The sequence below is a fragment of the Oncorhynchus clarkii genome, chromosome 28, assembly GCF_045791955.1.
Source record: "Oncorhynchus clarkii lewisi isolate Uvic-CL-2024 chromosome 28, UVic_Ocla_1.0, whole genome shotgun sequence".
Classification (NCBI taxonomy): Eukaryota; Metazoa; Chordata; class Actinopteri; order Salmoniformes; family Salmonidae; genus Oncorhynchus; species Oncorhynchus clarkii.
Genome location: NC_092174.1, coordinates 18,528,966 through 18,554,831, shown reverse-complemented (window position 1 = coordinate 18,554,831; position 25,866 = coordinate 18,528,966). Strand labels below are relative to the sequence as shown.

General features: G+C 45.2%; 1 protein-coding gene across 2 annotated transcripts in view; it reads right to left on the bottom strand.

Moving 5' to 3' along the window:
- The window catches only part of LOC139386992 (extended synaptotagmin-2-like), a 56,401-nt gene extending 34,497 nt beyond the window's left edge, over positions 1 to 21,904 (bottom strand). The window contains exons 1-8 of one of the 2 annotated variants that reach the window (XM_071132925.1): positions 21,808 to 21,844; positions 21,648 to 21,680; positions 21,024 to 21,456; positions 7,061 to 7,102; positions 4,139 to 4,273; positions 3,672 to 3,748; positions 3,507 to 3,579; positions 2,537 to 2,626 (exon numbers count right to left, since the gene is read on the bottom strand). In XM_071132925.1, coding sequence (XP_070989026.1) covers positions 2,537 to 2,626; positions 3,507 to 3,579; positions 3,672 to 3,748; positions 4,139 to 4,273; positions 7,061 to 7,102; positions 21,024 to 21,449 — 843 coding nt within the window. In that variant the 5' untranslated portion in view covers positions 21,450 to 21,456; positions 21,648 to 21,680; positions 21,808 to 21,844. Of the gene's footprint in view, positions 1 to 2,536; positions 2,627 to 3,506; positions 3,580 to 3,671; positions 3,749 to 4,138; positions 4,274 to 7,060; positions 7,103 to 21,023; positions 21,457 to 21,647; positions 21,681 to 21,752 lie in introns of both variants that reach the window. The other variant, XM_071132924.1, reaches the window with a different exon arrangement.
- Between the last annotated feature and the right edge of the window lie 3,962 nt (positions 21,905 to 25,866).

Genomic DNA, 25,866 nt, shown 5'->3' with positions numbered 1-25,866 from the left:
AGCTGCATCCCAAATGAACCCTGTTCCCCAATCCCTACATAGTACACTACTTATGATCAGAGTCCTATGGGCCCTGGTCAAAAGTAGTGCACTACATAGGGAATAGAGTGCCATTTTGGAAGGATCCATAAAAAGCAGCGTCTGGTTGACTGGCAGGCAGGCTGCAGAGCAGTCCGAACCGCTGTCTGGCTTTTATCTGGCGAGGCAGGACGGCGGGCGGCATGCACCCACTTAGCCTTCACAAAGTGGATTTAACTTATTCAGGAAAACCGCCCTAATGTTGGAAACAAACATCATTATGTTCTAATCTAGAGTGATATTTATTTATTTCCCAAGCAGTAGCACACAATATTTGATATTACAACAGGTTTTTAAAAGACCAAAGAGTTTGTCTGCTTCGTGTTTTCATTTTTGCCTTGTAAAAAAGTGATGCTGCTATTGTCATAGCCCTGCTAACTAAGCCATGACTCTAGACAGCAACCTACCAGTAAAATGCATTGATTATATCCAAGGTTCACTTTTTTAAACAACAACAATCAGCGCTGTTTATAGATGAAGAGCACATGACAAGGGTCTCAATGTAATGACGTTGGGTTAAACAAATGCCCTCTGTTAGTCAGTGGAAAGAAACGGTGGTTTCCTCTTTGGTTATGACCGCATGGCAGGAGAATGCTGCGGCATCAAACAGTCCTGGTGAGGCCTTTTATCCTGGCTGGCTGCACTGCTCTACATTCAAACACACAGTGGCTCCACTACGCAGCCTCAGCAGCGCCACTCACATTTCCACCTCCCTCGGGCACAGGTTATCAGCCAGGCCTAAAGGGTGTCAGATACCTCACTGACGGTAGCTTTGAGACCAAACAACACAACTTAGGGGATAGATAGACTGTCTGTCAGGGTAGAGGGGCAGGAGGATTATGAAGGACCAGCGCTTTACAGGTAATGCCGTCTTCAAGGGGGCGGTAAATCCAATGGAAATGATAGACTGGTTAGAGAATGGACTGGTCATTCTTTTAAAAGTCTCTATGACTGCACTACAGGTCAGAGGTGAACGTGTATAGGCACCATGGGCTCTATAGCAGTCTAGCCTGGTGCCAGATCTGTCAAGACAGAAGAGACAGATGTGGGTCCAGACTAAAAAGAGTCCAGTTGAAGAGAAATAGCAGAGCGCCAGAGTTTAAAATAAGGCTTAGACAGAAGGCTGTTTGTCGCTCTTAAGGACTTCACTACAGCCCAGTCTTCATCCCAGGACCAATGCCTCGGACCAGATCAGGGAGAAAATAGCACTGGCAGATACTGTCCTGGGGATCTGTGTCAGCCCTCTGGCCAATCTCTGTGGTCTGTGTTTGTAGGGCTAATGGCAGCTCCTCGTCTCTGCTGCAATGTCTCTACTAACTCTATTGTTTTAACGCTGTGTCATTGCATCACAACTGATACTAAAAGTGGTTAGGATTACGTTTTACAATGAGCGTAGTTCTAGACAGGCTAGGAAAATACATGTGGCATGCTATTGTAATCAGGACTGGACTGTAAAGGTTGGTTCTGTGTGACGATTATCGAGTTTAACTGGCGAGAAATGATTCATCTCAGCTGCCCTGGAACGATCTGCTCACAGCACCGGTCCAACACTAACAGATTGTAGTTGCTTTAGGGGTTAATATGTCTTCGGCCAAGAGGGGAGGGTTGTTGTATGAGATGCTATAGATTGGATGTCCAGCTGATTTACCATAGACCTTTAATGAGTAATAACAGGCGATACGCAGCATAGTTCGTCGTAGAGGTAAATCAATATGAGGAGTAAGCAGAAATCCTACCCAATGTGAGAGACGCCGCCTCGACTGCAATAACAGCACAGAGGAGACTCCAAATAAAGCTAATTTGCTCTCCCCACCCCCGAGGCGATAAGACCCATATCTTACGGATAAACACAGCAATGCTAATTCAGTCCCATAACGTCACACCACTAAAATTAGAACATGTATCGACCACAGAGACAAATGGCGAGTGGCTACTGGTAATCAACGTCACCTGAAACTGAGTCTGGTGAAAATAAGGCCAGAGTATTATTGACTAGCTAGGAAATATATCCAAGCTATTGTACCTATTATCACTTCAGTTGTGATGACTGAAGAAAATACATCCAAAAGGAAGTAGTTACAGTGCCCTTCTTGTCCTTTTGATGGCATGTCTCATTCTCCTCAGGGATCCCCTATCAAACCCTCAATCTATAACAGATGCTGACACACATGAAGACAGTAGTCAAGGAGCAGGGGATGGACTAAGTCTGGGTCCCAAATGGCACCCTATTCCCTACATAGTGCACTACTTTGACCAGAGCCCATCAAAAGTTGTGCACCATATAGGGAATTGGTATTCATTTGGGATGCAGAAAAATCATAATTAGACTTGGGCTTTCTGAAACTGGAGCTCAACAAAATGTCCTTCACATCCAGTTGTCTGCAGACCACTCCGTCCTCAGAGGTTAAAAACCACTACAAGAGTTGTAGAATTAGTCAAAATGGCTGCCAGTACTTACAGGCTTCTTCAGGAAAAAGACAGCTATGGCTCCGATCAATGGCATGTCTCCGAGCAAGGGCTCCATGACGACCCTCAAGACACCTTGAAGCTGCAGAAAACAGGCCAAATCAGTGGCTTTTCAGAAGCAGAGCATGGGGTATCAGTCTTACAACATATGTAACAGTGGTATGATAAATATTCTTATTATCCACAGCTTCACTATCACTGTCTGTATAGGTAATGGGCCTTGTTGTGAAAATATCACTTCCTTTTCAAGGAAAAGTCTGACCAGCTTTACACTGATTCCATTAGTTATCCATCAGGACTGAAATGACTCTTCTCAGAAATGTTGCCACACTGTCTAGAGCTCCAAATGTGGTTGCAATTAAACACAAAGTCATCCATTAACATGCAATGGAAATATTTGACCTTTATATTTAAATAAGTGATCACTCTAATTTAAGAGGACATTTTCGATAACCATACTCTATGTGGACTTATTCTCACGTTCACAAATGATTACAGTGAAAAGCCAGCAACCTATTAGGAGCCAACAAAACAGTCTGAAATCTGGACTGATACCTAAACAGCCTATCAGAGTGGACGCATAGACCACCTGAGATGACAGTCTTTAATATAGCCATAGACAACGGGTTTGCAATCTTTACTGTAGGCTACTCTGAATATAACTGTCTCTCTCTGATCTCGGAACAGCAAATATGCTGGTGGTTTGCAAGGGCAACCTCTGCCAATATTGTATAATCACCTTTCATCCTTATCTATATGTGTCAACATATTGTGTGGAGAGAAAAACTGCAGTTTACATAATGCATAGCCAAATATGGCGGTGGCTAATGGTTAGTCTAATGCACCAGACAGATCCTCTCCAAACTCAGGTCTGGTATATCAACTCTTCAATAGCGGGAGAAAGTCACATTTCAGAATAGTATGTAGTGTATTCATGTGTATGATATTAAAATCATGACTACCTGTATACTTTTTATACCAGCTCTGCAGTAGTATTTCTTGATGTCAACATCAATCTCTGTATTTCCAATAAAGCTGAAAAGATAAACAAAACCAATGTGTTATGACGCACAATTACATCAAATCAGAAACCTCTTCAAATTGAACCACAGTGCATGTGACTATACCTAATCTCCAGGTCCATGATAATCTGCCGTTTGTCCACATTCTCAGTGTACACTTTGACCCCGTTCACCCTTAGTGGCTGCAGAAAGAGAGAGAGAGAAAGAGAGAGAGAGAGCGAGAGAGAGGAGAGATGATGGGATGACAAAGCAGGACCCGCTGGTTGACAAGTGCCTCTGTGTGCTCAAACAAGGGAAAACTCCCTAACTGCGCTGGTCCAACCACACGTCAAGGTTAACAAATATGAAAACAAATATGAAAATGTACATGCAGGAAGCATAACTGGACATTGTTGATATATGTCTAATGACTGTAAACACCTATTAACTATATTACACAGACCAAACACCTATATAACAGGATATAGAACGCTTTCCATACGGCTTGACATAACAGTGGGAACCTAACCAACAGTAACATTGACCCCAGAACTCATCACAAACATACATGTATCTAAATGCCTCAGTCTCACCTTGTCCCCCATGTCGATCTTGGTGAAGCAGAAGGAGCTGAGGTGAGCGTTAGCCCCCTTCACAGCCGGCTCGATGGTCTCTCTGAACAGCTTGTCAACAAACTGACAGATGTACGGCCACATCTGTTTCACTGTCTGGGGAGGGAGACAACGAGGAAGACTCAGGGTTAGACAGGTCATATTCTCAAAGCTCAATGTCTGTCCGACACACCACACAGGTAACGGCCCTGTTCTCTGTATGGTTTTATTTAATAGGACTAAATATTAAACTGTTCAATTGAAGATAAATACTTTAATCCTCAAAAGGAAAATTAGGAGCATTACTGCGTCATAGCTAACAGGTAGGAAATGGCCTCATAATTGCCTACCATTATCTCAACTGCCGCATTTTCTTTGTTTGGGTGTGGCCCTGCTACAGTTTATTGGCTCGTCTTTGTTTTAGTGATGTTCCTTACCACAATTTGAGTCTACCATAAAAACAACAGCTTCTAACACTGTTGAATAACCAATAGAGGTCAAGAAAACAAAATGTTGCTCTTTTTATTATCTACTGCATCTTAGAAACATGGACTAAATCCCTAGACGTCTGTTTGTCACAGTAACACCTCCCTCTCCAGTGAGTTCTGGAAGTGAGAAGGGTCTCCAAGGAGGCTGGTACCGGAGCTGGGTTAGCAGAGCTCCAGATACGGGACGATTTATATCAGGCTGCTTGTCAGCCTCCCAGCCCGCCCGTCACCCAGCCCTGCCTGCCTAGTCCCTAGCCCGCCTAGTCCCTAGCCCGCCCGCCCGCCTCCCAGCCCTGCCTGCCTGTCCGCTCCCCAGCCCTGCCTGCCTAGTCCCTAGCCCGCCTGCTCCCTAGCCCGTCCCCCCAGCTTGCCCGCCCCCCAGCCCTGCCTGCCTAGTCCCTAGCCCGCCCGCCTCCCAGCCCTGCCTGCCTGCCCGCTCCCCAGCCTGCCTGCCTGCTCCCCAGCCTGCCTGCCCGCCCGCTCCCCAGCCTGCCTGCCCGCTCCCCAGCCCCCCCAGCCCTGCCCGCCGGCTTCCCAGCCCTGCCTGCCCGCTCCCCAGCCCCCCCAGCCCTGCCTGCCTAGTCCCTAGCCCGCCCGCCTCCCAGCCCTGCCTGCCTGCCTGCCCACTCCCCAGCCTGCCTGCCCGCTCCCCAGCCCCCCCAGCCCTGCCCGCCCGCTTCCCAGCCCTGCCTGCCCGCTCCCCAGCCCCCCCAGCCCTGCCTGCCTAGTCCCTAGCCCGCCCGCCTCCCAGCCCTGCCTGCCTGCCTGCCCACTCCCCAGCCCGCCCGCCTCCCAGCCCTGCCTGCCTGCCCGCTCTCCAGCCTGCCTGCCTGCCTGCTCCCCAGCCTGCCTGCCTGCCTGCCCGCTCCCCAGCCCCCCCAGCCCTGCCTGCCTAGTCCCTAGCCAGCCCGCCTCCCAGCCTGCCCGTCCGCTCCCCATGCCGCCCACTCCCCAGCCCTGCCTGCCCACTCCCCAGCCCGCCCGCCTACCAGCCCTGCCTGCCTGCCCACTCCTCAGCCTGCCTGCCTGTCTCCCAGCCCTGCCGCTCCCCAGCCCCCCCAGCCCTGCCTGCCTAGTCCCTAGCCAGCCCGCCTCCCAGCCCGTCCGCTCCCCATGCCGCCCGCCACCCAGCCATGCCTGCCTGCCCATCCGCTCCCCAGCCTGCCCGCCCGCCGCACAGCCCTGCCTGCCTGCACATCCGCTCCCCAGCCCGCCCGCCCGCCTCCCAGCTCCCCAGCCCGCCCGCCCGCCTCCCAGCTCCCCAGCCCACCCGCCATGCCCGCTCCCCAGCCCGCCCACCTCCCAGTCCTGCCTGCCTGCCTGCCTGCCTGGCCGCTCCCCAACCCACCCGCCTCCCAGCGCCCCAGCCCTGCCCGCTCCCCAGCCCGCCCGCCTCCCAGCCCTGCCTGCCTGGCCGCTCCCCAGCCCGCCCGCCTCCCAGCTCACCAGCCCGCCCGCCTCCCAGCCCTGCCTGCCTGTCCGCTCCCCAGCCCGCCCGCCTCCCAGCCCTGCCTGCCTGTCCGCTCCCCAGCCCGCCCGCCCGCCTCCCAGCCCTGCCTGCCTGTCCGCTCCCCAGCCCGCCCGCCTCCCAGCCCTGCCTGTCCGCTCCCCAGCCCGCCCGCCTCCCCGCCCTGCCTGCCTGTCCGCTCCCCAGCCCGCCCGCCTCCCAGCCCTGCCTGCCTGTCCGCTCCCCAGCCCGCCCGCCTCCAAGCCCTGCCTGCCTGTCCGCTCCCCAGCCCGCCCGCCCGCCTCCCAGCCCTGCCTGCCCGCTCCCCAGCCTCCCAGCTCACCAGCCCGCCCGCCTCCCAGCACTGCCTGCCTGTCCACTCCCCAGCCCGCTCTCCTCCCAGCCCTGCCTGTCCACTCCCCAGCCCGCTCGCCTCCCAGCCCTGCCTGCCTGCTTTCTTCCCAGCCCTAAGTGCTCGCCAGCCTCCCCGCCTCTCAGCCAGCCTCCCCGCCTCCCAGCCAGCCTCCCCGCCTCCCAGCCAGCCTCCCCGCCTCCCAGCCAGCCTCCCCGCCTCCCAGCCAGCCTCCCCGCCTCCCAGCCAGCCTCCCCGCCTCCCAGCCAGCCTCCCCGCCTCTCAGCCAGCATCCCCGCCTCTCAGCCAGCATCCCCGCCTCCCAGCACGCCTGCAGCAGGGGAAGTACTGCAGCAGGGGAAGTGCTGCAGCAGGGGAAGTTGGTATCATACCTGGGTTCAAATATTATTTTAAATAATTTTAAATACTTTATCATCTGTTCTTGATTGAGCTTGCCTGGGTTGAAAGACCAATAGGATAGTCCCAAAACTGCAAAACCCACCCATCTGTTAGGCAGGCTAGAGCAAACACTCAAAGTATTTGAAAGATCTCCAATAGAATTTGAATCCAGGTCTGGTCAGTAACCTGTAGGACACTGCAGTGAAGATGTTCAGTACCTTGTTGAGCCATTCCACCCTCTCCACGTCTGGATAATGAACCTGGAATGAAAGAGAATAACATTGATCAGTTCATATTCCTGTCTGATCAGAGATACAGTTGGGTAGATGCAACATGTCATGTCTCATTCGTTTGACAGGATACTGTAGTGTCTGTTGTATGATGCTGGTATTCTACTAATACACTAACACATACACACAGCACATCCCTTTTGTTAAGTAGTGTTTTATGCAGCTATCCAGGCCAAGCTCTATAGTCATCTCCCTGTACACTCCCTATATCTGTTCAAGACAAACAAGACACTGTTACAGTACACAGAACACTCCAAACAATGAGGACTCCCTGGCATCTGCAGTTCAATCAACAGTCCACACACACAGAACCGATACAAAACAGCAATCCCACTTCTTCTCCAAAACAATCCCTCAACATTAAATCCTCTTATTATAGAGCTTTGATATCTGTGGCTGTCTAGGAATGATGAGGAAGGAGAAGATGAAAATGATGACGACGGTTTGGTTTAAAAGCACCAAATGTAAAGCTTAGAGAGGAAGGAAGTGCTGATTCTGTGCATTCAGAGACAATGCTGCAGTATTGCTGTCTAAGGCTGACAGCGTGAGAACAGCAGCACCAAGCCACTTTGAGATTGCTGAGGCAGGGAGTCGAATATGACAGACATGCAGTTGCACAGACAGAGCTTCTGCAGGCCGGCAGCATCCCAAATGGCACCCTATTCACTACATATGGCACCGCTTTTAAAGTAGTGCACTATATAGGGAATCGGGTGCCACTTGGAACGCGCAACAGTCACGCCTCATACACAAGCTTGACTGTTCAGAGAGCAATCCTGGGCTCATATTGAGACAGAGAGAGTAACTCAATTCTATAGGCACTGAGCAGGGTAATTGGGATGTACTCGAATACAGATTAGATCAGTTCAATGATGAAAGGAACTATGTCAAAGTAGTGGTGGAGTGTTAAAGTAGTATTGCTCAATCAATGAAGTAAAGAAACTGGACAAGTATGGTTTGAATGGGTGTAGGGTGAAGATGCCTGTAAACACTGATCCTGGGTAAGTTACATGGAAAACGCCAACTGGTGAAGGTTGGGATTGGGGGAGGAGAAGCTGATCCTAGATCTTTACTACATAGGGGAAACCTCACCCCGGAGCAGTTCCAATGCATAGGGATGCTATTTGACTGTAATACCATGAACTCAATCCCAAATAGCCAGGCATGAGTCTGCATAATATTGTACAATCAGATTTGACTTCCTTGTCTAAAACCGAAGACAACCGATTCATTTCCCAGATAAAGTTCCCCCTTCAATGACACATTATCAGGATGTTGCTCTCCTTTTTAGGGTCTGTGGTAGACAAACAAGAGTTTGACTAGCAGCATATTTCAGCCTGCCTTGAGAGAGAGATCCCACACAGTGGAAAATAAAAGCAAAAGTTTGTTGTAATTCCTCACAGGAGAAGTAATTTCCTGGTTTGACTGAACAGTCAGTCTGGTGGACAGTCTGGTTTCCAACCAACAGACTCAGTGCCCATTGAAGGGGGAACTCTTGTTTTTGGTGCCGCGGAAAACACACAGAGGATCATGAATAAAATGGTTTAATAATAAAATAATCATGGGTTATTTAGAAAGGTCCTTCAAGCCTTATTGTCATTAGTCTGTATGGCGATAGGCTTATAGTTCATGGTGTTATGGCGTATCTTAGTACAGTATGTAAATATAAACCAATGTAGAGGGCCTATCTCATGTGAGGTGGAGCATTGTGGTCATCTCACCTTATGACAGCTCATGGGAGAGTCGTGCGGGAATACGCCCCAAATGGCACCCTAATCCCTATATAGTTGTAATGTCACATGCATAGTGAAAGGCCTTTCTTGCAAGCTCTAAAGCCAGCAATGCAGTAATCAATATCAATGTAGTACTAAAAATAACAGGATGGGACAAAAACAAGATGAACATGATCAAGTAAGCAAGCATACTATATACAGGGTCAGTTCCAGTACCATATTTACTATATGCAGGGATACTGGAGTGAGAGGTAGATATACTACATCACCAAATGTATGTGGACACGCCTTCAAATTAGTGGATTTGGCTATTTCAGCCACACCCGTTGCTGACAGCCTTACTGAAGAGCTCAGTGACTTTCAATGTTGCAACATCATAGGATGCCACCTTTCCAACAAGTCAGTTCGTCAAATTTATGCCCTGCTTAAGCTGCCCCAATCAACTGTAAGAGCGTTATTGTGAAGTGGAAACGTCTAGGAGAAATAACGGTTCAGCCCCGAAGTGGCAGACGAGACAAGCTCACAGAACGGGACTGCCGTGTGCTGACGCACGTAGCACGTAGAAATCGTCTGTTCTCGGTTGCAACACTCACTACCAAGTTCCAAACTGCCTCTGGAAGTAATGTCAGCACAAGAACGGCTCGTCGGGGAGCTTCATAACATGGGTTTCCATGGCCGAGCAGCCACACACAAGCCTAAGATCACCATGCGCAATGGGACAGACGTGAATAGCTAGCTCTTCAATGTTAACGGCGGAGTACCGAATACATATCCCAATCAACGCTGGCAAAGCAGTCCTGTAGCATAATCTCTGACTCTGGACATCATTTCTCAATGGAGCGAGTCAGCCTTGTACAGTTGGTTAAGTGCCAGATTGTTATTTTTCTTATACTAAGGTGGTATATATAAAACAATGACGATAACAGCTGAAAACTCCCTCGGGAGGTAGAAGGGTCAGCATTTGACCATTAGGTATTTCAAGACTGTGATCAATGAGTTGATACTTCCACCGCGCTCGAGTCAGCACACCAGTTGTTGTTGATGAGACAGTTGAACAGCCATGGAGGGGTATCTTGTCCGTGAGCAATGTTTCAGAAAAGCTGAGAATATTGCAGTTGAGAGTCCCATTGGTAGCAAACCTGCGATCAAAGGTCATCTATCATTATCAAGTGACTGTATATTGGCCAGTAGAATGGAGGGAAGAGGTGGCTGGTTCTCCCTTCACCTTAACCTCGCCAGGATACCCCCTCTCTTGCCTCTAACGCAGGCGTTTCCTCTTGGGTAGCACACACACACACAAAAGTGCTATCAGTGGACACATACCGTCACAGGAACAATTTACGAGATTTGTGTTCTGTGGGATTATCTATGAAGAGAGAGAGAAACACTATAATAACAAAAAAAGGAAATTGTAATATACTGTATAGGCCTAGACATGGAATTACACTGGTCGTCTTGCTCTCACCAGCTATTAACATTTTGTTGGTTAGGACGTGACTAGTGTTGCCTTCAGAATAGTGCATTTGTGAAAGATGTCAGTATTATTACAGTAAAAAAAGAAAAAGGTCCTAGTGCCATGAAACTATCACACTCAGATCTTCTGTTCTGTTTGCTTACTAGGTCAAAAGTCAGTAGCAGTAACTGTGTCTGAGGCATTACAGAGCAGCAGGTCAAAAGCGACAGCTCCAACTTCCAACTCAACCAGAGGTTGCAGGTTTAGCCTTTCTGCTACTGTGGAAAGTAGTCAGGTCAGTAGTCAGAAAGCAATAAACTCAGCAAAAAAAGAAACGTCCTCTCACTATCAACTGTGTTTATTTTCAGCAAACTTAATATGTGTAAATATGTTTGTGAACATAACAAGATTCAACAACTGAGACATAAACTGAACAAGTTCCACAGACATGTGACTAACAGAAATTGAATAATGTGTCCCTGAACAAAGGGAGGGGTCAAAATCAAAAGTAACAGTGAGTATCTGGTGTGGCCACCAGCTGCATTAAGTACTGCAGCGCATCTCCTCCTCATAGACTGCACCAGATTTGCCAGTTCTTGCTGTGAGATGCTACCCCACTCTTTCACCAAGGCACCTGCAAATTCCCGGACATTTCTGGGGGAATGGCCCTAGCCCTTACCCTCCAATCAAACAGGTCCCAGACGTGCTCAATGGGATTGAGATCCGGGCTCTTCGCTGGCAATGGCAGAACACTGACGTTCCTGTCTTGCAGGAAATCCCGCACAGAACGAGCAGTATAGCTGGTGGCATTGTCATGCTGGAGGGTCATGTCAGGAGGGAGGAGGATGTCTTCCCTGTAACGCACAGCGTTGAGATTGCCTGCAATGACAACAAGCTATGTCCGATGATGCTGTGACACACCGCCTCAGACCATGACGGACCCTCCACCTCTAGAGTACAGGCCTCGGTGTAACACTCATTCCTTCGACGATAAACGCAAATCCGACCATCACGCCTGGTGAGACAAAACTACGACCTGTCAGTGAAGAGCACTTTTTTGCCAGTCCTGTCTGGTCCAGCGACAGTGGGTTTGTGCCCATAGGCAACGTAGTTGCCCGTAATGTCTGGTGAGGATGTGCCTTACAACAGGCCTACAAGCCCTCAGTCCAGCCTCTCTCAGCCTATTGCGGACAGTCTGAGCACTGATGGAGGGATTGTGCGTTCCTGGTGTAACTCAGGCAGTTGTTGTTGCCATCCTGTACCTGTCCCGCAGGTGTGATGTTCAGATGTACCGATCCTGTGTTGCAGGTGTTGTTACACGTGGTCTGCCACTGCGGGGACGATGAGCTGTCCGTCCTGTCTCCCTGTAGCGCTGTCTTAGGCGTCTCACAGTACGGACATTGCAATTTATTGCCCTGGCCACATCTGCAGTCCTCATGCCTCCTTGCAGCATGCCTAAGGCACGTTCACTCAGATGAGCAGGGACAATGGGCGTCTTTATTTTGGAGTCTTTCAGAGTGAGTAGAAAGGCCTCTTTAGTGTCCCAAGTTTCCATAACTGTGACTTTAATTGCCTACCGTCTGTAAGCTGTTAGTGTCTTAACGACCGTTCCACTAGTGCATGTTCATTAATTGTTTATGGTTCATTGAATAAGCATGGGAAACAGTGTTTAAACCCGTTCCTATGAAGATCTGTGAAGTTATTTGGATTTTTATAAATAAAAATCGGGCGGGCTGGGAGGCTGGCAGGCAGCAGCCTGATATAAATCATCCCGTATCTGGAGCTCTGATAACCCAGCTCCGGTACCAGCCTCCTTGGAGACCCTTCTCACTTCCAGAACTCACTGGAGAGGGAGGTGTTACTGTGACAAACAGACGTCTAGGGATTTAGTCCATGTTTCTAAGATGCAGTAGATAATAAAAACATTTTGTTTTCTTGACCTCTTGGTTATTCAACAGTGTTAGAAGCTGTTGTTTTTATGGTAGACTCAAATTGTGGTAAGGAACATCACTAAAACAAAGACGAGCCAATAATAAATAAATAATCAAGGCTCTCTGTTCAACAAAAAAAAATGTACACACCATGATGACACACCATTGGAAAGTGCAAAACAGAGAGAGAGGGAGACTCTTCAAAGAGTATCTTAAATGAGACATCTAAGACATTATGTAATATATATTGTACCGATATATATATGATACTCTGTACATACTAGGTAAAATCTTAGTTTCAGACTCCCTTATGATTTCTGTGACATTGTTGCTCAGTGCTTGATTTGGGCAGGAGATCACCGGAGCTGAGTACCAACACCTCAAATGCTCTACTGCTTGAGCTCCTGTTCCTCTTTATAGAATATTAACTCAAAAGTATTGCGGAGCTCCTGCACCTAAATATAAACAATACCGGCACCCAAATTGACTACCGGCACCTATTACATCCAAGTCCTGATCTCGCTTTATCTTGCTCATGATTTAGGCTTATATTGGCTCACAGGAATAGACTATGAAAAAGGGGATACCTAGTCAGTTGTATAACTGAATGTATTCAACTGAAAATGTGTCTTCAGCATTTAACCCAACCCCTCTGAATCAGAGAGATGCGGGCATGACATCTATATAGATAGCAAGCCACCTTAAATATAGGAAATAGGCCTAGTTATTGGTAAGAGTGCATTTCTGTAAAAAAGGAAAACAAAACAAACTGTCCATCCACTATGAGACATTACTGGCTCAACAGGCTGAGTTGCAGCCCACACTGTTTCAAGCCTGATTCCAGGCATATTTGCTGAGACCTAGGCTGGCTGTGTCGCAAATGGCACCCAATTCCCTTTGTAGTGAACAGGGCCTATAGGACTCTGGCCAAAAGTAGTGCACTATTTAGGGAATAGGGTACCATTTGGGATACAGTCCTAGTCTAGAGGAGGGCAAGGCCTGCTGCATTTCTTTCAAATAAAGCTCAAACTATTGTATTGTGGATCACGTCACAATCAATGCCACTCCTCCTGACAGAGTGCTTGCTGCTTACTTCTGATTTTCTCAATGTCAGACACAGGGGCAGGTTTCTGACAGTAACCAAGACAAGTTGTGTGTGGAATTGATTGTTCTGTATAGGCTACTTAACCAAAGCTGCCTGTACTTGCCCTGACTTGTCCACCTGTCAGAGTGAAATGTCAACCTGTCAGATCTACAATAAGGACCTATTACAAGGCATATAAATACCTGAATAAAGCAATTCTACATGTCATATCTCAAAATCGAAATCCATCTACCTCTATATTGTATTATGTCCTCCTGATTTGACAAGAAAGATGACAAGTTCAACGGTCAGCCTGTCAGGTAGCCTTAACTCTCACAGCATCCAGCCTAGCTGACACTATATTCCTGATTTTTGACCACTTTTTCTCTTGCCTCCATTGACTTACAATAGTCGCCCTAATTTTGACCATCCTACAAGGGTAAAAACTCCAAGAAGTTTAGAACAGATTATGATGGAGACATGAGGTATGGACTATTGGTTTCTTACACGACTAGCTACACAATTAACACGCAATTTTACCCATTGTTCAAAACATGTGTTTTTTTTTATTGCACAACCTACAGTGTCAGAATGATGGGATATCCCAACAGCATTCATGTTGGTCTTCCGCTGACGATATATTATCGGAAGGAAGGAAGCTCGGTCTTCTAGAATTTAGCCGTATTCTCCTCCCTCCCTCCTAGCCTAATGGAAATCAGCCCATCCCCAGGACCTTCAGAGCTGCTCTGACACAGCAGGACCTAATAGGTATAGGGGCCAGTATAGACCTACATAGTCTCTCCATGAGGGCTGTTGAGCTACTGTCAAGCACAGTGATGTGGGGAAAGTGAACTGTTGTTTGAAGTTGGGAAACAAACATGTTGAGTAGCAGCATTGATCTAGCTGGCTGATTAAGTGGGTACCCATACAAATAAGGGCATCCTTACACTACACTGCTTCGCCGACCAGGAGTGAAAGTGAGGTGTCCCGGCAAAATAAATAGTGGCGGTACGCCGTACCGGTAAAACATGAGCCCATCACAATAATGAAGACAAAATGTCACCGCTATGAATCATTACCACATGTCAGAGGCATGAAACATTTGCGAATGGACCTAAACAGGTGGTATAGCCTACGCTCCAAAATGCGATGTAGTTTGACTAGAACACTGCCATTTTGCCAAGGCAGAGATGAGTGGCTGACACCGAGACGCGTGTATAGACCGCAGTGGACACATCACCTCTGGCCTAAAGACAATCGCCAAAATGTGGTTACACTTTTTGCTGTTTGGTGTAAAATAAGTCTACCCTTTCACCACTGATCGGAGGCTGGTAATATGTTGTGAGCGGATGAACGTGCACGGGTAGCCTAGTACACGGGTAGCCTAGTACACGGGTAGCCTAGTACACGGGTAGCCTAGTACAGGAGCCCTTTGAAGTGACAAATCAGATGAAAACATCACGACTGGTTGTGTTTATGCCACAATAAAACACATTATAAACATTAATGACAAATCTTTATGACTAGGCCCATTGAGATCCTATTGAATTAGAGATTCTATATGTAATTATTTGATTAGGCCCATACCTAATCTACTTTCCCCCCCTGTTGACAACACAAACTAGGTCCAGTAGAGATACCTGTTTAGTTTAAAGAGACGGATCTAGACACAAATCTCTCTAAGAGATGTCTCCGACACTGCCTCCGGAGGTAGACATCTACACCCCCCTGAGTGATAGTGCAAAGTCAACGGCTCTCCCACACCATGCAAGAATTACCTTAATACCAGTAGACACAATTTTTGCTCTGTTAGCCAAATTGAAAATGAAAGGCTTTTAAAATATCCACACATTTGTGAATCATTGCATTAATCGAGTGTGCAACACTATATGCAATATGGTATAGATGAGAAGCTCCTGTATAGTTTGAATTGCTATCCTTATTTGTTTGTCTATATTCCATGGTATTTACTAGGGCTGTGAAGATAGCAGTATCACAATCATTTTTCAAAGGCAAAAATTAAAACGTGAAGGAAACCTAAATCTTTGGTCCTTTAAAAACCTACTGTATGTAAAATATTGTGTGCTATAGCTTGGAAAATAAATAAATGTGACTCTGGAAGAGAACAAACGGATGTTTGTTTCCAACATTAGGACTGTTTTACTAAAGAAGTTAACTACGCTTCATGTTTTGTTCCCTTGCCACGATACTAATGAGTATTGCAACACTGATAGTCACGGCCCTAGTATTTACGGTATGCTAATAGCTGCACTCACACATGAAGCAGGAATGTGGCTTGGGCTACACCACATCCAAGGCTAGTGTAAACAGAAAAGTTGCAAATCTGAGGTTGAAGAGAGATAGTAAAATAAGTCTAGTAAGATCGAATGTAAATCCACCCTAAGAATGACAAGTGGGATCAACTATATCCCAACCAAGAACAATGATAATCAGTCACAATGTTCAGACAACTACCTCTCATCAGGTGAATGGACTTTTCCCTTCCCTGATCCCTCCGAGATACAGTAACAACTCTCCCTATGATCTTCAGCTGAAGTCTGAGTAAGCAAAGTTAAGATGTAGAGGTCAACCGATTAATAGGAATGGCCGATTAATTAGGGCCGATTTCAAGTTATCATAACAATCGGAAATTTAACTAGAAAATTCAGTTAAGAACACATTCTTATTTTCAATGAAGGCCTAGGAACGGTGGGTTAACTGCCTTGTTCAAGGGCAGAATGACAGATTTTTAACTTGTCAGCTCGGGAATTCATTTTTGCAACCTTCCGGTTACAAGTCCAACGCTCTAACCACCTGCGTGGCAGGCTGACTACCTGTTACACAAGGGCAGCAAGAAGCCAAGGTAAGTTGCTAGCTAGCATTAAACTTATAAAAAACAATCAATCTTCACATAATCACTAGTTAACTACACATGGTTTATGATATTACTAGTTTATCTAGCGTGTTCTGCGTTGCATATAATCGAAGCGGTGCCTGTTAATTTCTCATCGAATCACAGCCTATATCACCAAACGGGTGATGATTTAGCCCTGTCGTTGCACCAAACCTAACCATAAATATCAATGCCTTTCTTTAAAATCAATACACAAGGATATATTTTTAAACCTGAATATTTAGTTAATATGAATTAACATGAATTTCTTATAATTAGGGAAATTGTGTCACTTCTCTTGCGTTCTGTGCAAGCAGTGTATATGCAGCAGTTTGGGCCACCTGGCTCGTTGCGAACTGTGTCAAGTCCATTTATTCCTAACAAAGACAGTAATTCATTTGCCAGAATTGTACATAATTCTGACATAACATTGAAGGTTGTACAATGTAACAGCAACATTTAGACATAGGGATGCCACCCGTTAGATAAAATGCGGAACGGTTCCGTATTTTACTGAAAGAATAAACGTTTTGTTTTCGAAATGATAGTTTCCGGATATCAACCATATTAATGACCAAGGGCTTGTATTTCTGTGTGTTATTATGTTATAATTAAGTCTATGATTTGATATTTGATAGAGCAGTCTGACTGAGCGATGGTAGGCACCAGAAGGCTCAAACGCATTCATTCAAACAGCACTTTCGTGCGTTTTGCCAGCAGCTCTTCACAATGCTTCAAGCATTGAGCTGTTTATGACTTCAAGCCTATCAACTCCCGAGATTAGGCTGGTATAACTGATGTGAAATGGCTAGCTAGTTAGCAGGGTGCGCGCTAATAGCGTTTCAATCGGTGACGTCACTCGCTCTGAAACTTGGAGTAGTTGTTCCCCTTGCTCTGCAAGGGCCACGGCTTTTGTGGAGTGATGGGTAACGATGCTTCGAGGGTGGCTGTTGTCGATGTGTTCCTGGTTCGAGCCCAGGTAGGGACGAGGAGGGGGACAGAAGCTATACTGTTACACTGGCAATACTAAAGTGCCTATAAGAACATCCAATAGTCAACGGTATATGAAATACAAATGGTATAGAGAGAAATAGTCCTATAATTCCTATAATAACTACAACCTAAAACTTCTTACCTGGGAATATTGGAGACTCATGTTAAAAAGGAACCACCAGCTTTCATATGTTCTCATGTTCTGAGCAAGAAACTTAAATGTTAGCTTTTTTTACATGGCACATATTGCACTTTTACTTTCTTCTCCAACACTTTGTTTTTGCATTATTTTTGCATTATGTTTCATTATTTATTTGAGGCTAAATTGATTATATTGATGTATTATATTAAGTTAAAATAAGTGTTCATTCAGGTTTGTTTTAATTGTCATTATTACAAATAAATAAATAAAAAATAAACCTTTTTTTTTGGTCCTCCAATAATTAGTATCGGCGTTGAAAAATCATAATCGGTCGACCTCTATTAAGATGTTACACTCACAGCCCAATACATCATACTGCTCGACACTCTCACTCTGAATTAAGGCTATTTATATTACGTCACAAAACTAGGGCCCTCTAAGTTAACGCGTTAAACACGTGACATTTTGATCGCGTTCATTTTTTTGCCGCCGTTCATCAGGTCTCCATTTCTTCATATCATTTCTTCATCCTTTTAAGCAAACGTGTTTCTCCGCACGGACCCTTTTAAGTGCAGAACACAACACGGAACCCAGTTAACAGTCAATGACCATGTGCCTATAGCCCAAATCATGTAAAGTTGTGCCCAATATTACTGGGGGGGGGGGGGGGGGGTTCTGCTGCAGATTCATGCGCATGTCGCAGGCTGTTTTAAAATACTCTCAAGCTGCTATTTTCTGGTTTGATAACTAACAACATTCTTTAGCTAGCTAGTCATGTTACTTGCATCCTAATTATGTTAATTGTTTGACAGCCCTACACAAAACCCAACAGACTGCACCCAACAGCGTAACAGCCAAGCATGTAGACCTGTGACAGGACTACACCCTCCACCAAAACACTATCTCAAGGAGGAAACCTCAGGTCTGTCCACAACAAGCATTCAGGGTAGAAATAGAAAAGTGAAAATTGGAAAGACATAGATGGACATCTAGTAAACAAGACCCAACAGCCTCGACCCCTGCAGCCAAAAGGGCGAGTACATCACACCCAAACAGAATAATCGAAAGCCCTCACCCAAAGACCAAGGATTAGGTCTTAATTTGTTGTGAGCCTGTGTGAAGTCGTAAATCATGTAATGGAGGGATACTCTGGGATGCGTTCCAAATGGCACATTACCTCCCTATATAGTGCACCACTTTTGACCAGGGCCCATAGTGCTCTGATCAAAAGTAGCGCAATACATAGGCAATAGGTTGCCATTTGGGACGTAACCTCTGTCTCCAGTCATCATTACATCATGTCAACAGAGCTGGGCCTAAAATAATACCATTGGTTACTGGGCACTTGTCTCCTTAGTGGACTTGACCAGTCCTCAGTGATAAGCAGTAGTTTGCGTTAGGTGAGCTGAGACTGGTGGTGACTGATGATCAATGTTCCCTCTAAACTGCATCAGTGCGGTAGCACCAGGACTGCTGCGCAGAAGAAATATCAGCCCAAGGAGATAACCACGAGATTGAACTTCACTCAACTGTCTGGATTTCCCCCTGTTAGTTATCACCATCAACGTTTCCGTTTACTGTTGATCGAAACAACAAAATATTAACCACTTTTAATGCAACATAACAAAATGAAATATGCAAGAGATTTTGTTGTAGACAGAACACATTGGAGTAGGATTCTATTGCATTGAGAAGCAAGACTGAGCCCTTCCTCTTCACAGACCCTTATGGCATAAACAATCACTGTGTTAACAAACCATACAACACTTTTTCCGTGGCCTCCAACTGCTCTTAAACGCTAGTAAAACTAAATGCATGCTTTTCAACCGTTCGCTGCCCGCACCCGCCCGCACGATTAAGATCACTGCTCTTGACGGTTCTGACTTAGAATATGTGGACAACTACAAATACCTAGGTGTCTGGTTAGACTGTAAACTCTCCTTCCAGGCTCACATCAAACATCTCCAATCCAAAGTTAAATCTAGAATTGGCTTCCTATTTCGCAACAAAGCATCCTTCACTCATGCTGCCAAACATACCCTTGTAAAACTGACCATCCTACCGATCCTCGACTTTAGCGATGTCATTTACAAAATAGCCTCCAATACCATACTCAATAAATTGGATGCAGTCTATCACAGTGCCATCCGTTTTGTCACCAAAGCCCGATATACTATCCACCACTGCGACCTGTACACTCTCGTTGGCTGGCCCTCGCTTCATACTTGTCGCCAAACCCACTGGCTCCAGGTCATCTACAAGACCCTGCTAGGTAAAGTCCCCCCTTATCTCGGCTCGCTGTTCACCATAGCAGCACCCACCTGTAGCACGCGCTACAGCAGGTATATCTCTCTGGTCACCCCCAAAACCAATTATTCCGTTGGCCGCCTCTCCTTACAGTTCTCTGCTGCCAATGACTGGAACGAACTACAAAAATCTTTGAGACTGGAAACACTTATCTCCCTCACTAGCTTTAAGCACCAGCTGTCAGAGCAGCTCACAGATTACTGCACCTGTACATAGCCCATCTATAATTTAGCCCAAACAACTACCTCTCCCCCTACTGTATGTATTTATTTAGCTTCTTTGCACCCCATTATTTCTATCTCTACCTTGCACATTCTTCCACTGCAAATCTACCATTGCAGTGTTTTACTTGCTATATTGTATTTACTTTGCCACCGTGGCCTTTTTTTTTTTGCCTTTACCTCCCTTATCTCACCTCACTTGCTCACATTGTATATTGACTTATTTTTCTATTGTATTATTGACTGTATGTTTGTTTTACTCCATGTGTAACTCTGTGTTGTTGTATGTGTCGAACTGCTTTGCTTTATCTTGGCCAGGTCGCAATTGTAAATGAGAACTTGTTCTCAACTTGCCTACCTGGTTAAATAAAGGTGAAATACAAATACAATAAAAAATATAGGTGAAATAAATTAAATACATTTTAAAAAGAGCTGCAGTAGGCCTATATGCAAATAGACCATAGCCATATATGGATCTGTGCCATTTACTCTGAAATGGACTGTGTTTACAGCTGTGGTCTTGAGTAAGCGAAAGCTGCATGTAGCCACATGTGCACATTTTGTTAATATCCTTTACTAGTTAGTGAGTTATTAGCCCAGTTATAGATCATTTGTAGTCAGCAATAGGGTAGTGATTGCTTCCTACAAGAGCACAAAACGTGTACATTGCTAGACATCTTTGAAAAGCAAGTCAGGTAATCAGCTTTTTTTGTCTTAAAAGGGGCAGCGGTGTATTTTGAGAGTTTATTCAAGCCTAAATAGCCAATAGGCAGAGAGTAGCATAATTTGTCCGATTTTCTGTAATAATGGTATGGGAATAATAATAATGCATTCTATTTTGTAAAGTGGTTTCTTGCATCAAACACCACCATTTTCACAACTTTCAAATTGGCTCATTACCGAACAAAATTATTGGTTACATTGCCGATGACTCCCCCCTCAGAACCTTTGTATCACCTTATCCTATCAACACTAAAAAAATACTGTGCAACTGATTATTTAACTGACAGTTGAGCTGAGGGGAAAATAACATTCATAACACTAATCATATGTTACAACTGACCAGGAACAAGGTAGGCGTGTTAGAACCGTTAAAATGCTCAACTCAATAAAACAAAATAATGTCATTCTTACCCATGGTGGCAACTCAGAGGTCGCCAAACTTTGTTTGACAGTTTTATCTTCATGCTCCAAGAATGCCAGGGAACGGGTCAGTCTGTTGTTTTTGTGGCCTTGATGTCTTCTCCACCAGAAAAAGATGGTAAGCCCTACTAAAACCCAACTGAAACTGAAATCAAAATATCCCAACACATAAATGGGGAAAATAACGATGAAGGACTTGGCACATTTTATCAACATCTGAGTGGCATCTGTGACGGGAGACTGTGGCTCATCTTTCAGATCCACCGGGGCTATTATTGGTGTCGTGGGGCTGACTGGAGATATCGGTGTTGTTGGTAAACTCGGTCCATTTTCCCTGGCCGTTGTTGGTCCTGTGGAAGTTGTCTTTCCAGGCTCCTTTCCTTGAGCTCCACTCTTTGCCGCCACCGCTCTTCTCATTTCCACTCTACCCAGAATAGAGAGAAGAGAATAAGCGACAGACAAACATTTCACACTTACAAACACAACGTATCTTCTACAATGTAATACAAACACACTGAGAAACGTTGCAATGTTACCACTGTCAAAATGTTGCAACCACAGCGGCCGAGGAAAGATTTCGATTGATTGAATCATAGTTCGGAGCAAAGGGCTCACCTGAGTTGGTCAACCTGCTCAGTGGCCAATGAGCTGCAAATAAACCAAAATGACAGCACACTTTCGTTATTCGTTTTCGGTTATATTACAGATATTTTTCCTCACCCGTTTCCCAATTCGACATCCGTAATTATTTAAATTGGATGTACCAGTCCCGTACACTGCATGACGTCCTTCCAACGTAACACAGTAATAATCCCTTCACTAGATCCCGCTTCAGAATGTTTCGCCTCTACACGCACGCAAGACAGGATCATGGATCAGCCCTCTGGCTCAGCCCCTTTCTCATTTTTCTAACAGGAAATTATCATTGTCAAGATAGGTCAAACTCAGGGAGGGATTTTTGAAAAGGGATTTCCAAGCGCCATCTCGTGGATACGTGAACTTTAAACCATAAATATTGATCGAATAGTCTAATAATCAACAACAACAAAAAATAGTCTAATATCAGAGTTTTTTTTTTTTTTTTACTGTTTATTGTACATGTCATCTATCACAGGGGTTCTCAAAGGGGGTCCGATGAGGTTTACTGCAGGAGGTTTGCGGTCAGATCTCAATAAATTTTTTTTGCCGAGGTATCCGTGTTATAATATAATACAATGTAATATTATGAATCTACAATTTATGTTCTTAACCCTGGGCAAGATGGGCCTGCGAGGCTACCAGAGATATTGGTATCCACAGTACTCCACCAATTATATATACACACACACACACACACACACACACACACACACACACACACACACACACACACACACACACACAGTGCATTCGGAAAGTATTCAGACCCCTGTGCCTTTCCAAATCATGTTGAAATTGAATTTACCACAGGTGGACTGCAATCAAGGATGAGTAATGGAAACAGGATGCCCCTGAGCACAATTTAGAGTTACATAGCAAAAGGTCTGAATACATAAATGCACTGTAATTGAATATTTAAAACGTAAAAGTTTTCTCTCTGCCTCATGGAAAAATTTGTAGAATTGCAGGATATTAGCTTTAAAACTGCAACAACAGCAAAAAAGATTACTGCCCCATGACAAAATATGTAGAATTGCAGGAAATTAGCTTGAAAACGGCAAAAATGTTCTCTCCGATGCCAATAGGCAGGCCTTCCCAGGACCAGAAGTTTCAAGTTTCAAGTGTTATTGTCATGTGCACAAGTACAGAGAAATGGCTTTGTTAAAAGCTCTTTTCCTACAATGCAGTAATCAGAGACTTGGTTCGTCCGGCCATTCACTGCCGAAGTCATAGTAAATCTCCTTTCATGCTATTTAAAAAAAAATCTAACTCCAGTTGTGTTCTGATTATGAGGGGGTCCCTGATGTATTTTCTATCACAAAAGGGATAGATTAGAGAACCTGTGATCTGTCCCACCATGCTCAAAACATAATGTACTAAGGTATTTTGTCCACTAGATGTCAATAAAGACTTGATAATGTACTGTAGCCTACCTATAGCCTATAACTAGGCACTGTTGAATTTGCCAAATCCCAGTAGGAACGTGGCGTGGATAATAGTAGTTGGATTAGATCATTCATTACCAAGGTATAAGCCTAATGGAATGATTAGAATGATATGCGTCAATGATACAGGCTACAATATAGCAACCCTGGGAAACTATCGCTATCTATGTGGTTTTATAACAGGCCATTTCTTATGCCCTATATGATATTTTGAATGGGCTATCAGTTCAGAGAGGATGTTATTACAAAAAGCTAACAGGAGTTGACATTCCCTTAAGTGTAGAGTATGACAGAAAACCGCTTTGAAACAAGATGTCAAACAATCTGATAGGCTATGAATGTTGAGATGACAAGTGTACATCTCCAGCTACATTAGCCAAAGCTGATAGAGTATTGCTCTAGTCTAGACATTCTCAATAGAGCCCTCTAGGTGACAATGCATCATATGACTGATGCAGTGGGGTATATACAAACACCACTGAAACAAACTATTGTCACTAGAGGGCTCTATTCAGTAGGTCTAGAGCTATACTCGATCAGCTTCCCTGTATTGTCAATGTAGCTGGAGATGTACACTTGTCATCGCAACTCAAACAAAGTATTTTATAAACTGGGCGGTTCGAGCCCTGAATGATGATTGACTGTGGTATATGGCCATTATATATATAAATATATGTATATGGCCATTATACCACAGCTAAGGGCTGTATCCAGGCACTCCGCATTGCGTCGTGCTAAGAACAGCCCTTAGCCGTGGTATATTAGCCATATACCACACCCCCTTGTGCCTTATTGCTTAAGTATGCATCCCTGTATCCCTGCTGACATTCATATCATCTGATACCATCTGATACTCTGATGCATGAACACATTCAACAGAAGGGCATGGCATAGAAATATAATTAATTAATTCTAATGGTATGGCATTAACATATGTGTTCAAGAAATGCCTGGAATGGATTTAACTCAGTGCAGTAGACTATGTAGACTTTGCAGTGGATGTACAAGGTCTTCCCCCATCCATCCTCGAGAAAGGTACACATGTTGGATGAAACATTAACATGTTTGCTCAGTCGCCTAAAGAACGTTCAAAACAATAATGTGACAAAAGATGCAGCCCATGAGGGTAGCAGCCAAGCATAGCTGGAGATGAGAAGTAAGATTCCATCTGCCTGCCTGTACAGTTAGTGGGGGTTCTTTCACAGAATTATAGGATCTCTATTGGTTCTTTCCTATTCATTGAGGGTTTCCTGGTAAAACGTCCTGTTCAGAGGAAAAATGACTGTGTTCATCACTGATCTCTCTGGGCAGTTCAAAGGGCCCTGCCTGGTTGAATTTGAGTTCAGAGAGGGTGCAGGGATTGTCTAGTAGTGTGTGTGTGTGTGGGGGGGGGGGGGGGGGGGGGGGGGGGGGGGGGGGGACTCTGTTTGGCAAAATTTCATGAGGATTGTTGCCAGAAATGAAATAGTAAATTTGCATTTAGACGGCAGAGTGTATGTGTGTGTATTTGTGTGTTACTACAGTAGATTGCCTGTGGGATGAAGGACCCATTCATTATGAAAGAAAATAACGATGTTATTCAATGCAATAGGACACCATTAGACCCTTCACGTCTGTTTATCATGCAGTCGATGACGAGTAGACAATTAGGCCTAGGTAGTTTGGTTTCTCACATTACAATTGATGAATGTGTTCTGTGCTAGTTCAAAGCACAATGCCCATGAGAACATGATGCTGTGGATGGGTGTAGAAATAATCCTGAGCATCTCGCAAAAAGTTGCCAGTTCAATAAAAAAGAAATGAATTCCCTAATCGCTGGTTCAATCCCAAGCTGTATCACAACCGGCCGTGATCGGGAGTCCCATAGGGCGGCGCACAATTGGCCCAGCGTCGTCCGGGTTAGGGGATGGTTTGGCCCTGGGTAGGCTGTCATGATAAAATAAGAATTTGTTCTTAACTGACTTGCCTAGTTAAATACGTAAAGGTTAAATAAAATTTAAATAAAAAACAGTCTGCTTGGAGTTTGCCAAAAGGCACCTAAAGGACTCTCAGACCATGAGAAACAAAATGCTATAGTCTGATGAAACTAAGATTGAACTCTTTGGCCTGAATACCAAGCATCAGGTCTGGAGGAAACCTGGTGCCATCGCTACGGTGAAGCACGGTGGTGGCAGCATCATGCTGTGGGGATGTTTTTCAGCGGCAGGGACTGGGAGACTAGTCAGGATCGAGGGATGGATGAACGGAGCAAAATACAGAGAGATCCTTGATGAAAACCTGCTCCAGAGCACTCAGGACCTTAGACTGCGGCAAAGGTTCACCTTCCAACGGGACAACGACCCTAAGCACACTGCCAAGACAACGCAGGATTGGCTTCGTGACAAGTCTGTGAATGTCCTTGAGTGGCCCAGCCAGAGCCCGGACTTGAACCTGATCGAACATCTCTGGAGAGACCTGAAAATAGCTGTGAGGTGAAGCTCCCCATCGAACCTGACAGAGCTTGAGAAGATCTGCAGAGAAGAATGGGAGAAACTCCCAAATTACAGGTGTGCCAAGCTTGTAGCGTCATAGCCAAGAAGACTCGAGGCCAAAGGTACTTCAAACAAAGTACAGAGTAAAGGGTTTGAATATTTATGTAAATGGTATATTTATTTATTTATTTACTGTTTTTGCTTTGTCATTATGTGTAGATTGATGAGGGGGGAAATAACAATTTAATCCATTTTGGAATAAGGCTGTAACCTAACAAA